Here is a 14,967-nt window from a genome sequence, read left to right as displayed (position 1 = left end):
TGGGCGTCACCCTTGACTCCACACTTTCATTTCACTCCCACATCAAATCTGTCACCAAGTCTGCCTTCTACCACCTCAGGAACATCTCCCGTCTCCGACCCTCACTCTCAGACTCTGTGGCGGAGACCCTGATCCACTCATTTGTCACCTCCCGGTTGGACTATTGTAATGGAGTCCTGTTCGGGGTACCCAGCAAAGCCCTGGACAGGCTCCAGTATGTCCAGAACTCAGCTGCCAGGGTTCTCACTCACACCAAGCCCTGGCAGCACATCACCCCCACCCTCATCCATCTCCACTGGCTTCCAGTCAGGTTCCGCATCACCTTCAAACTCCTGCTCCTCACCTACAAATCCCTCCATGCCCTCGCCCCCCGGTACCTGTCTGATCTCCTCCACCAGTACACTCCATCCCGGAACCTACGATCCTCTGATCTAGGTCTCCTCTCCATCCCTCGCACCAGGTTACGGACTTTTGGGGACAGAGCCTTCAGCGTGGCGTCCCCTACCCTCTGGAACTCTCTCCCCCCCGAAATCCGCAACGCCCCAACCCTGGACACCTTCAAATCCGCTCTAAAAACACACCTCTTCACCAAGGCTTTCCCCATCAGTTAGTTTTAGATTAAATTAGGTCCATTATCCCCTACTTTCCCTCATCCCCTCTTCCCCCTCCCCCCCCTACTTTCCTTGCCCTATTTTTTGTCCTGATTGTAAAGCGACCTTGGGTTCTATGAAAGGCGCTATATAAATTTGATTTATTATTATTATTATTATTATTGTAGCTATGCTATACGTTGTATTTCGTTTGTTAGCTATTTAGCTAATGTTGTTGGCATTGAATGAGCATCAACACTAGATCTTTAATCTTTATTTAGCAGTCCAGTTTCTCCGGGCAGTAGCGAGTAACTACTTGGGTCTAAAAATAGCTAACGTTACACTACAAAGAACGCTATTTGGTTAAAAGGAGCAACACTATTGAGAAATGTAGTTAAGCTATATGTGGCGTTGCTAGTGCCCCACGGAGCTCCCGTGCTGTGCTCTGTAGTAAGGCCAGCGGCCCCCCACACGGAGTGACTGACGAGGGGTACTACTGGTTCCGCCTCATTAAAACAAACGCGCAAATAGCAATTAATCGCGCCCGTCAAAATCATTGCATTAATTTTAATTATCGCGGCAATTAATCGATTTATTGCTTATCGCGGCAGGCCTAGGTACAGTACAGCTCAATACATACAATTGTTAAGGGGATGCAGACCAGAGAAAGACTTTAGTCTTGTTTACATCAGGGTCCCCCATTTTCAATTAATCATATTTCATATCTAAATCATATAATATCTCATATGCAATATATAATCTAATAATCTAAATCCAATATAAAAATGCTAAATGCATGGGTATTTTATTTTGTCTTTAATGTTAGCTTGCAAACTCAAATACTGTCTTGGTAAGCCTCATAATGAATTGTTTGGGGTAAAAAAGAAAAACATCGTGATGTGTATCGTGTATCGCCGAAAGGTCAGAAAATATCGTGATATCATATTTAGGCCATAGCGCCCAGCCCTAGGGTCCGCAAAGAAGACCATCTTGTATAAAAAATATAAATAACAACAACAAAATAAACAATACCAGCAAAAAATATATATATGTTATATGTCAACAACAACAACAACACAATGACAAGAACATAAACAACAGCAACGACACATAGCACATAATGGGTTCATATATGTTATTATGATGTTGAGGTCAAAAGCATGAGCAGTGCAGGTCGTCTCACAGTGAGAGGACAGCATAGTTTTAAATTTAAACTATTTAAAAGATGGTATTGAACGGATGTGGACAGGTAGACTATTCCAGTCGGATGGAGCTTTAAACATAAAATATTTTTTACCAGCTGATTTAAAGGTTTTTGGAACAGAAAAAAAAGTGTTGAGTACAATGACGAAGTTGATTATTAGAAGTGAAAGGTACCATATACTGTTTAAGGTATTGAGGATAATTAAAATAAATACATTTAAAAATAAACTGTAAGTTGGTGTTGTCCTCTTATTGTGGGAGAAGGGAAGTTGAGATTTTCATACATGATAGTAATGATGAGTGTTATATGAATTGAACAGCCAATAATAAGATATTTAAGATAAGATATTCCTGTATTGATCCCCTTGGGGAAATGTGGGCATCATAAACAGCATGGGGGAGAGGGGCGGTACGGGTACAATGGGCAGGGTAATAGTAGAAATACATAAAATAAAATTGTATCTCTGAATATAAAATGAAGAAATAAACAGTGTAAACAATATAATTAGGCTAACTATGAATATAAAGATATGAGAAAAAGAAACAGTGTCAACAAAGGTGTAGTAGATGAGGGTCTGTCTGTATGCCCTGGTTATATATTATATGTTACAATAAATATAGTCAATAAAGAATTTGAATCTGAATATACTATGAGTAAGAGTAAAAGTTAACAGTATACACAAGGTGCACTGCACAGTATACAAAGGGTACCCTAACTGGCACGATATACGTCATTACTGTACTGTCATCCACAATATAGGCTAGCCTACACATATTGTAAAAAGAAATTATACATGATATACTAGCCTACACACTGTATATAAAAGAAGATAGATGAAATTACATATTTAAATATATACCACATGTAATTTGTACTGGAAAACAAATTAAATACTGTCACACTGTCTGTAACTGAGGGGTACAATTCCCTGACTGTATTATATAAGTATGGTATCATTAAACCACTACGGTCTTATGTACATTACTACTGGCCATACAGTACACAGGTATATCAGATGAACACTTCCCACAATGACACGGTTCCACACAAAACTGGGTTATAATAATATTTATTAGCAGCAATGATAGTATATAACAATACTTTACGTAGGGTCGCGCTTATAAGGCGAAAGAATGTGCGTGAGTAAATCAATAACGTAAGTCCATTATCATATTACGCAGGAGATAATGAATACCACCTGTATCTTAGGAATTATATCTATGGTACACTAGTAAGGCAGCGGGAGATACTGGTAGGGTCCCTCCGGTTGTAGGCCAGCAAGGGGAGAGGATTTGTCGGTAGTAGAGTCTGGGTCAACGAAGAATAGGGAGACTCCAAGTACAGGAGACGGTGCAATAATCTCTTGATCCGCAGACGAATAACAGCTGTTCTCCGGCATGCAGCTCCGCATGGAAGAAAGCTAGCCAGCCTCAGGCTTCTGAGAGGCGGGCTCGACGTTGCTCCTCACAGGGTAAATCCCACACAATTGTGGGTGTAGACGATTCTCCGCTCCATCAATTACAGGACCAAAGCAAATATAATCCAGCCGAAAAGGGCTATGTAGTCGTCGGGTAGGTTATCCAGTGTACATGTCCACACGGTCCTCGTCTAGGGCTCCTCGGGTGAAGGCGCCAGGGTAAGCTGCCCAGCCTGGATAAGCACACTAGCTGGTACGAGGAAACGTTGGTGATGCTGGTCACTGTAGAACGGTAGCCGCACGATACACTATACATAAATAGACTATTACTGAATGAATAGAATAGGTCGAACTCGACGGTACAGCGTTAAACTCTGATACTTCAGTTATTAATTCGCACGCGGTCTCAATGCTCTATTTGGGGCCAAACAGGCCATACTTCACCGCACGTTGTATCGTGGGTGAGGCTTCAACTTATTGGGTAACTTAACTTCTGTATTCACCTGCGCCGTATTTATACGTTAGGTGAACAAACTAGTACCAGCTTTATTCCTGTCTCGTATCCTTGCGCAGAGCCGTTCATGTCCAGGCATATCCCCGGCGGTGACTTTGAACTAGACCTTGGGGGTATGGCAGTGGCGCCTAAGGGACCGCTGTCCAATAAGAGAACGAAATAGTATGGTCTGTACTAGGTTAAAGGGATATTCCGTGTATATGTACAAGGAATACACAAGGGATATCAAACGATATACAAATATTATGCAATATATATCAATTAATAAATATATATATTCGGTTTAATCTGATCCTTCGTAACACTGTCAAAACTAAGGAAAATATTGTGAATGTGATGTGATATTTTGGCCATATTGCCCAGCGCTAACCTCTGGTAGCCTCTGTGTTTTCCTACTAGCAACCATAGCCTACATCATGTTTTCCGACCTGAATGATTACAAAGTCATTACATGTGAAAAGTCAAGCGCAACTTTTAGCGCTTGCCTAACGACAGGTTTCATCATGTTTAGGAATTATAACCCATTCCTCTGGAGGAAAGAAGAACAAATGAGCTGCTGCCCATTTCCCGTGCATCCACAACGACCGGCAGACGGAACATTCAAGCTCAAGTGTGTTGGCCATTAGCATACAGGGCCAGGGCGAGGGCGTCCATGAAGATAACGGTGACATAATCAGAGAAGACTAATGTCCCTAGGCCTAACAAAAATAATAGTTGGTTTCAGGTTGGTTGTCAGTTTGGCCATGGGTAGGTAGGGAATTTTTTATTTATTTTTATTTTTTTTATTCTTTCCCACGGCGACTATGGATAGGGAATTTCTTTATTTAATTAACCCTTTCACTGCCACACGACAGAAGGTTAGCCCTTTACTATCACACAACCGACGGCGATGCTCCATCATTAGCATCATTAGCTCCGCGGATGCGGAGCTAATGATGCTAATGATGGAGCATCGCCGTCGGTTGTGTGATAGTAAAGGGCTAACCTTCTGTATTGTCACAGTGAAAGGGTTAACCGGCTGTCGTGTGGCAGTGAAAGGGTTAAAATGTTCACAACAACATGGATGCATGTACTCTGCCAGCATGTTTAATATCCATAATACTAAATGTTTGACTAAGATTTCTATGAAACTTTATTCTAAAAAAAAAAAAAAAAAAAAAAAATGTTTTTTTTTTTTTTTTAATATATAATTTTTTTTTTAAACTCATAAAATATATTGGGTCGCACCTAAATCGGCAGGGTCGGTCGGCAACCTGAAACCAACCATTATTTTTGTTAGGCCTAACGGTGACATAATCAGAGAAGACTAATGTCCCTGTTCCACCACACTTGCCTAGAAGAACCTCATATCCATATCACAAGTGCTATTTCAGTCCTGTATCCTCCTTAAAAGGTGCTGTAAGTGGTATTTTCTTTGTTCAAATAAGTGTTAAATAGTTCTACATTCTGACAGCCATCACTGATATAGAGTGTTTGGTCAGTAACATGGGTCTCTCAGTCACTCCGCTCTGCAGTAAACACACAATTGTGTTCCTGGTATCCCGTTCCCACTTCATCCAATCAGGAGAGAGAACGCTAGATATTTTTGACTTGTTTCAAGAAATCTTGCCAAGCCAAATTAGTTTATGGCGCTGGTAGATTATTTGACTCGTTTCAAGCACATACTTGCTTAAAAAAAACTAGTTCTTATTTCTTATTTTTGTCAGACCATTTTTGCAGTGTGGAGTTCTCTCTCCTGATTGGATAAAGTGGGAACAGGATACCATACAATGTATTTTCTGTTCATTGCAGAGCGGAGGGACACTCAGTGATGGCTGTCGGAATGTAGAGCTATTATTATTTTAACATGTAGACCACTTGTTTTAACAACAGAATACCACTCACAGCAGCTTTAAAACAAAGTCACATCCGACCGGCATCATCTGAATTACTGAATAACTTACTAAGGAGTCACTCTGGGAAGTCACTAGACTACATGTTTTTACTTTGAGTCATCAAGTTCTTTTTCCTTTTTTCTTTTTTTACAAACTTGTTGTGGGTGTGGCCAGGCCTGTCACACTCAAGGTCTTGGGTGATGAAAAGCATTTGCCTGGTGGCACTCGTTATCAGGACTAATTCCCAGGCTCTGATGTTGAACGCTGAAAACTAGCGGCTTAAAATAGACCCTGGATTAACGGCAAGGAGAGCTGGGGACAGATGCCACGGGGAACAGGCTTGGCTACAAGCGATGTCATGACCCCTCTCTGGCCAAACATGACCCAAAACCAATTAGGCTAGCCGGGGTAGTCTGTGCCTTCTTCTGACAGAGGCGGCAAGTGTATCCATAGTGAGTTTGGTGACTCATTCAGTGTGCTAGAACTTGGTAAACTAACATGGAATTCACTTTTTTTTTCTTTTTCTTCTACGCAGTCGCTCAAGTCTTAGGCGCTACATCTATGGATGCATGCATGACCGCACTGTTATATTCTACGTGGGTGGGGTGAGGTTGTGTCTTTTTATGGTATGTGTTCGTGGACGTCGTGCCCTAGACATCCTTGTTTTTATCTGTAGTCTGTAATGAGCGACGCCGAGGCAAATTCCTAACAACTGAGTTGGGTATGACTAATAATGAAAGAATGAAACTAGCGCCTACCTTTAAAAAAAAAATTTAAAAAAAAGAGAAAACTTCTTAAAGTGAGCAGAAAAGATCTGTTCAATGGCCCGACTCCAAATAACAGTTACTACTGGAATATGGATATGTTACTCTCTCCCCATTAAATGAGGGCTAAACTAATTAGGCTGGTACACCGGCAGCAGCGGTGATGGGAGGGGGGAACGAGGGATAGAGGCCTGGGGGGGGAGACGGCTTCATAATGAGGTCACTGGTCACAGCCTCCACACACCATCCACTCTGCCATCCACTATTTACATAATATTGTGGTTTTCACAGTCTCTGTAGCTAGCTACTGTACAGTTTGCTGTCCAAGTTGATGTGTCTCTGCCTGGGCACTGAAAGTGTCGCTAGCTAGTGGACAGAAATGCTGCCTTCCATCTGCTACTAGTCCCAAGCCTCCCCATTCATCAAACCATGTGATATCCATAACTCTCCATAACCCAAGTCGTTTGGAAGTCAGACACTAGTAATTAAATGTATATTAGAAAGGAGACTAGTCGTTTAGAAACGGTATGCATCCATACGAGGCCATCATGCTCTCCAGGCATTAGAGTCACTGCAATGCACACAGTCGGTATGATGATGACAGGTTAGTCATGACACTCGGGTGACAGAAAGCCTATTAATGCCGTGTGCAGTTTCTCCAGCCTCCGGGCAGGAGTGGAGAGAGGGTGAGCCACGTCTGGGATCCAACTCCTGCCTGGTGCAACAACCATAAGACTGCAGAAAATCCAGTATGTAACGTTAGCCAACATCACAACTGCATTGTTATTCTAGTAGGGGGGGGGGGGGCTACGTTTCAAACTGGGTGAAACGGGGCCAACATGCATTGATTGATTGATTGATTGATTTAAAAGTGTTAACAGATTAGCAGAATGGGTAAAGTGCAGACCGGAGAAAGACTTTTGTCTTGTTTACATCAGGGTCCCCCATTTTCAATTCATCATAACATATGACATATGAATGAATGAAAACTTTATTAACAGATTGCAGAATGGGTACAATACAGTACGGCTCAATACACACAATTGTTAAGGGGATGCAGACCAGAGAAAGACGTTTGTCTTGTTTACATCAGGGTCCCCCATTTTCAATTCATAGTGACATTTATGACATACACAACATACATGACATTCATGGCATAGGGACATACATGACATATACAGGTATTTAGTACTGTTACATTTGTGACATATACGATATTCAAATTATACAGTACTGTTACCCATAGATCCTGACAGAGTATATGATGGGGAGGGGACTGTACATTAGGAGGGGGTGGGTGGGTGGGAGAGAAATATATACAGATTGACAGTACTGCTACATCTATAGATACATTTATGACATACCAGATTTACAAATACAGTACAGTTTGTGATACAAAAATAGTCTAAAAAAGAGAGTATATACATTTGAGGGGGAAGAAACTGTACATTGGAGGAGGTTGGTTCGTGTGACCCGAACGAGTAGAATAGATAATACTATAATGAGCTAAACACAGACCACTAGTAGTACCATGGGCAGTACTGTATTTGTAAATCTGGTATGTCATAAATGTATAGATGTAGCAGTACTGTCTATCTGTGTGTCATTATGTCCTGATGAATTGAAAATGGGGGACCCTGATGTAAACAAGAGTAAGACGAAAGTCTTTCTCTGGTCTGCATCCCCCTTAACAATTGTGTGTATTGAGCTGTACTGTGTACTGTACCCATTCTGCAATATGTTAATAAAGTTTTCAATCAATCAATCAATCAATGCATGGCTGGATCGTGGATCAGAACGTTGGACTAGCTAGCAGCATTACCTCTCTTTCCCCCACACAGTTTTTTGCAACGTAAAGTAAAGTAATATTAGTGTGGTGCCAAAACTTTGCCACAGGGAAAAACATACCACATTTTTCGAAAATCTACTTGTATTTCAAACTCACCCAAAGATCCGTGCCCCAGTCCATGGTATATATATACTAGTTCCTCCCAACAAGGCTGTTGTGTCCACCCAATACAAAAAAAGAAACTTCTTCAAAGTTATTATCCCAACAGCTCGGGAGGGAGGACGCCCTGCTGCCTGCTGCTTCTCCAAGTGATGTTCAAAACGTCGTGCCAAAGAAGTCACCTTTCTGGTTTTTATTGTTATGTCTTTATTATTATTATTACATAACAGTAACACACAGCATCGTCCCTGTCTGCTAAATTAACTCGAGCTAGCTAACTAGCCTAGCGTTAGTCCGGTTCGCCCGAATATTTTTCATAGCGAAGGAAAGAAGGATAAACGATAAACTCGCCATGGCCGCGTGACGTCACTGATCCCAACAGCCTGATCCTTAAAGGGACAGGTCGCGTTCCTTACAGGAGAGCGTTTTGTGTCGACTGCTGACTGATTGATTGAAAACTTTATTAACAGATTGCCGAATGGGTACAATACAGTACGGCTCAATACACACACAATTGTTAAGGGGGATGCAGACCAGAGAAAGACTTTCGTCTTGTTTACATCAGGGTCCCCCATTTTCAATTCATCATCATAACATAATATGACATATTATTATTACACAATGACATACAGATAGACAGCCTACTGCTACATCTATACATTTATGACATACCAGATTTACAAATACAGTACTGTTTGTGATACAAAAAAGAGTCTAAAAAAGAGAGTATATACATTTGACGAGGAAACTGTACATTGGAGGAGGTTGGTTTGGTGGGGTGGAGGGGGGGCTGGGCGATACAGCCTCTAAAGGTATCACGATATTTGTTTGCTCTATCACCATACACGATATATATTGCGATATTTTTACATTTCCTCTAAAGCACTTAAAAATGCTTGATTTAACCCTTTGATGGATACAGTCACGCCTATATGATGATTATATAAACCTCTGTTGTCAAGCCTCGTCAATACACCCCCCCTTTCCCCACTAATGGAACTGGTGTCGTGGATCACTCCCCTGTGAGCGTTTCCAGGGTTAGTTAGCTTAGCTTAGTTAGCGGCTAACTTAGTTACTGCCTCTCTGTGTGTGTGTGCATGCGTGAGTGTGTGCGTGTACGTGACGTAAATTGGGCGAGTGTGTGTGTCTGTGTGAGGGAGAGAGAGAGGAAAGTGCTGTGCTAAAGTAAGTCTCATCTCATCTAGAAACTGACATGAGGTTTTGTGCAAAACATCACAATGTCCACGATACGTTTAAAAAGTGTATCGTTAATGAACTGTACCCGATATTTATTTAATATCGTCATATTGCCCACCCCTAGGTGGAGGGGGGGGTTGGGTAGGTGGGGTGGGGGGGGGGAACTGTACATTGGAGGTGGTTCGGTGGGGGTGGTGGGGGGGGGGGGGGGGGGGGTTGGGTAGGCGGGTGGGGGATGTATGTCGTAAATGTCATGATATTGATATATATCTCTGTATGTTGTGTATGTCATAAATGTCATTATGAATTGAAAATGGGGGACCCTGATGTAAACAAGATGAAAGTCTTTCTCTGGTCTGCATCCCCTTAACAATTGTGTGTATTGAGCCGTACTGTATTGTACCCATTCTGCAATATGTTAATAAAATGGTCGATCAATCAATCAATCAATCAGATTTCAATTCGTATATTTCCTATATGTATTTCTACTATTACCCTGCCCATACCTGTACCCCCCTCCCCTTTCCCCCAAGGGGATGAATAAAGGAATATCTTATATTACTACCCAATTTAATTTAAACATGTCATGCCCTCTCTCCAATTTGTTTTTATAAATAGGCTATCCTTCCAAAAACGAAAACAACCCAATAATCTCCAGTTATTCAAAAGTAGGCTCCAGTGTTAAATTAGTTTAAATGACAGTAGTTGTTATCATATTATCTAAAACAGAAAATGTTCTCTGGTCCCCAAACAATATGTTGTGGTACTGTCGCAGTCTCCTTTCCATTACTGTATCACAAACAGTACTGTAATTGCAAATCTGGTATGTCATAAATGTATAGATGTAGCAGTACTGTCTATCTGTATGTCATGTATGTCATATATGTTACGATGAATTGAAAATGGGGGACCCTGATGTTTTGATTGATTGAATTGATTGAAAAGTTTATTAACAGATTGCAGAATGGGTACAGTACAGTACATCTCAATACATACAATTGTTAAGGGGATGCAGACCAGAGAAAGACTTTCGTCTTGTTTCCACCAGGGTCCCCCATTTTCAATTCATCATAACATATATGACATATGTAACGGAGGTACCGCAGTATATCCACAGTCACGGGTACAAGTAGTGACGTGGTTGTGGATGGTAAGCGGTACTGCAAGTAAACTCACTCCCCAGAGGCATCCAGACCCGGAAGCAAGCAGTGAATTCATACAGATAGACAGTACTGCTACATCTATACATTTATGACATATCAGATTTGCAAATACAGTACTGTTTGTGATACAAAAGTGTCCAGAAAAGGAGTGTATATACATTTGGCGTAGAAACTGTACATTGGAGGAGGTTGGTGGGGTGGGGTTGGGTGGGTTGGGTGAGGGCTGTACATTGGAGGTGGGGGGGGGGGGGGGGGTTGGGTAGGGGACACACACACATTTTACACTGTACATTGGAATGTTGACAAAGCCTTACTTGGTCATTTACTGTACAACTAGGTTAGGACATTTGTAGGGGCCAGTTTCGAATTGCAGTCTCACGTAGGTGTTTTTTGAGAGTGTTTTTGAAGGTGGGTAGTGATTCACATTCCTTTACAGCTTTAGGCAGGGCGTTCCACATTGATGTGGCATAATTGCGAAACGTGTTTAGTCCCTTGTTTGAGCCGAATCTGGGTTTTACATGATTTGTGGAGCTCCCTCTGGTGTTGTGATCGTGGTATTCACTGACCTTTGGGAAGTATTTTGACATGTACATGGGTACCTTGGTCGCGTAGTGTATCTTGTAGACCAGGCCCATTGCAAGTTGCTGTACTCTGTCGTCTACTCTAAGCCATCCTAGGTTGTCAAAGTGGGCAGGGGTGAGGTGGGTTCTAGGAGTCAGGTCAAGTAGTAGTCTGACTAGCTTGTTTTGAGATGTTTGTAATTTGTTTTTTAGTGCCTTTGAGGTGCTTTGGTACCATGAGGTGCAAGCATAGTCGTAGTACCCTTGAATGAGTGCTCCTGCTAGAGTCTTCAGGGTATTCTTGTTTACCAGAGAGGAGATCCGGTACAAGAATCGCGTTCGTTGGTTGACTTTTTTTATTACATTGGATGCCATTTTGTCACAGGAAAGATTAGCCTCTAGGATGGAACCCAGGTAGGTAATTTCATCTTTCCTTGTGACAATATTGTCACCCACTGTAACCGAGAAGCCGTCAGTCTTGCTGAGTTTGTTATTTGAACCGAAGAGAATGGACTCTGTTTTGCCCATGTGTAATGATAGTTTGTTGTCGGCGAGCCATATGCAGATTTTGCCTAGTTCCGAGCTGAGGGCTTTTTCAACCTGTAACTTGTTCTTGTCAGAGACCAGCAGGGCTGAGTCGTCCGCAAACAGGAACAAGTAAACAAGACGAAAGTCTTTCTCTGGTCTGCATCCCCTTAACAATTGTATGTATTGAGCTGTACTGTACTGTACCCATTCTGCAATCTGTTAATAAAGTTTTCATTCATTCATTCATTCACATGATACCATTACACCTTTTACTGCAAGTTCTGCAACGACCCTCATATGGGAAGTTTTTCGGATTTTTTGCAACAGCACTTTGGCGACCCCTAATGGCTCGGGTGCAGGCACGTGCACACATAGAGCCCAAGGGGTGCTTGAGCACCTGCCTTTATGAGCCTCATAAAAAAAGTGCCATTTTTGGAGAAAAAAAAAAATATATATATATATATATATATTTTTTTTACCGTTACGCATATAGACTGCCCTTCCAACTGAAAAATTTCAGGATAGAATCAAAATATTAGGTAAAGAGAGAGAGATGCCCCATATTCCATTGCAGTTTGCACAGCCTCCTCAGCGTGCCTCTCCGCGGACCTATATATTTTATGCATAGCGTGGGTGGTGATGATGATGATGATGATGATGATGATGATGATGATGATGATGATGATGATGATGATGATAGAAACCGCTGTGGCCCATACAGTTGAATGCTGGTATTACACTCACTGAGGGACACGAAGAAGTCAAGTCCGATGGGATTTGGGAATCTCAAATACAAATCGGGATTGGAATAAAAAATGCATTTATAATAATAATAATACAGAATATACAGCACTTCTTGGGGTCTGTAGGGTAAGCACTTATTCCCTCCCCCCTGAACATTTATGGAGATGTATGGGCCTTTTAAGTCAAGTTCAAGTTTCAAGTTTCTTTAATAGTTGTCATACAGAAGTACAGAATACTTTTATACAAAATGCTTCTTACTGTTACGCTCCAGAGACTGTGCAAGACAAGATAAGTATGAAATAAAATAACATAGTATAGCATGTAAATTAGAAGTAAAAAAAAATGAGGTCACAGTGTTCAGTATAGACATATGTACAATGTTCGATGCAGAATAGACGTAACTGAGTTACCATATAATATACAATACTATGCAGTGTACTAATCTACAATACTATATAGTGCAAGGCAGAAATGTGATGGGGTGCAATTTAGGTACAATTTACAGTAGGTGTACGAGTTGTAGTGCAAATCCTTTATCAATAAATATAAAGTGTGTTTGTGTGATCTAAAGTGTGGAGAGTGGGTGCTGCAGTGTGTTGTTTGTTTAAGTGAGTGTGTGCGTGTGGGTGTGTGTGCTGTGTGCATTTGATGGTTGTTGCAGTCAGTGATAAAAGTGTCTTTCAAGGATAAGTGAGCTCCTGCACTGATTATTATAGTTCAATATTCAATATTTGATCACCAAAACCCCCCAAAAAGCATAAAAAGGGGCCCTCCCTGCCCGAAAAGGGCCCTTAAAAATCGGGCTTGCGCGCCATGTGTGCTCGGTTAAAACACACACAGGTATAGTGCCCTTTTCAGCCTTTGAGCACCTGCCCCTCTAAAGTCCTGTGCACGTCCCTGCTCAGGTGTGCATATTTTGTAATACAATATATATATCGAATTGAAGGCTTATTTGTTGCCTGTCGATAGCGACAAAATACGACAAAATCTGTTCAGCGGTTCTCGAGTTACATGCCGGTATTTGAGACTTGTGCAAAGTACACGGTATTGTGCGAAATACCACTCCCGACTCAGGCTGCAGTAGTTCCATCAATCTAGATCCGATCTCGAAAATGATTGTGGATCGTTGTAACCAATGAGTGTGGCTTTCCAATGATACCCCACATGGGGATCTAAATAAAAAAATAAAAATACACAAAGAAACACGAAAACAGGAAGAGCAAAACAGCCGAATGAATTGAAGTCTATGAGAAAACTGAGTTTTTCTTTGTACACAGTTTATGTAAATCACTCCTAATCACTCATTTCTGAATGGATATTTATGAAATTTGGATATGTACTACATAAGGCTTCAGACTATGGCTCCGTCTGGATTTGTAAGCCATACCATCTTATGGGGAAATACTACCTCTGGACTACTAACTACTACAGAAAAACTTGAGTAACCTATGTAACTCTATTACTTTAGCACTAAAAGTGAATATTTTTTCTGGAATCAGAATGTCATCTTTCAAAAGAGACCAGGCTCATGCATGTATGTTGTTTTGGTTTGCAAAAAAAGTATGCAGTCCTCAAGTTCAAGTTCAAAAATTGCCACTTTTCTGCCCGCTTGTTAGATAAGATAGGATAAGATATTACTTTATTGATCACCTCGGGGAAATGTGTGCATCATAGCAGCATGGGGGAGGGGGGGTACAAGTATGGGCAGGGTAATAGCAGAAAGACATAAATATAGGCAATACATTTTGATCTGAATATAAAAATATGTGAAAAGTTTCTTCCTTCTTTTGTTGCATTTAAAAGTATGATCTCCGATGATATCTATTCCCTTGCTATACCCCCAATTTATTCATATTCATACCCAGGAATGTGAACGCCTATATACACCAGACAGTGGCGTTCACCACATTTTAATTAAATCACTTAGGATACAGAAAGCTGAGGTCATATTTGAATATGGCTATAGACAAAACAAATAAGCAACGGAATACATATTGAGTAAACTGTCAGATTTAATTAAGAATCATAAGAAAAACATTATAAATCACAATGAATAGCAAAAACCTACAATCTCGTACCAATTCTCAGTATTCTACACCTATTATGTTTAGAAGAACATATTTTTTACAGAGTGGGCCTCAAATGTCAACACATGATGGCATAGTTTTGTTTTCTTTGTGATTTGATGTTAAGCCTGCCCCCAAAAAAGCACATGAACTGTGAAGTAGAGTTGCTGGGCCAACACCACTGGCGTGAGCTAAAGTCCATATGTAAACTCTGGTTTGAATCTTCAACCCAACGCTGACTGTATCTTACCTATTCAGTATTTTTATTTTATTTTTTTCTATCTTTTCTCCCATTCCCCAATTTAGTCATTATGCCAATTCCCTTCCTGGTCTTTGCGCAACCATACTGTCAGCCGGGGGAGGGTGTAGAATACCACATGCCTCCTCCGATACACGTG

General features: G+C 41.1%; 1 protein-coding gene across 3 annotated transcripts in view; it reads right to left on the bottom strand.

Annotated features, from left to right (window-relative positions):
- Positions 1-8,605, bottom strand: part of trip10a (thyroid hormone receptor interactor 10a) — a 67,244-nt gene extending 58,639 nt beyond the window's left edge. For all 3 annotated transcript variants that reach the window (XM_084329329.1, XM_084329330.1, XM_084329332.1), the window contains exon 1: positions 8,309-8,605. In XM_084329329.1, the coding sequence (XP_084185455.1) occupies positions 8,309-8,332 (24 nt within the window). In that variant the 5' untranslated portion in view covers positions 8,333-8,605. The remainder of the gene's footprint in view (positions 1-8,308) is intronic.
- Positions 8,606-14,967: the final 6,362 nt, after the last annotated feature.

Source organism: Notolepis coatsorum (genome assembly GCF_963971535.1).
Source record: "Notolepis coatsorum genome assembly, chromosome: 14".
NCBI classification, from domain to species: domain Eukaryota; kingdom Metazoa; phylum Chordata; class Actinopteri; order Aulopiformes; family Paralepididae; genus Notolepis; species Notolepis coatsorum.
Note: the sequence above shows the minus strand (reverse complement) of the source record. Positions and strands in the feature narration are given on the sequence as shown.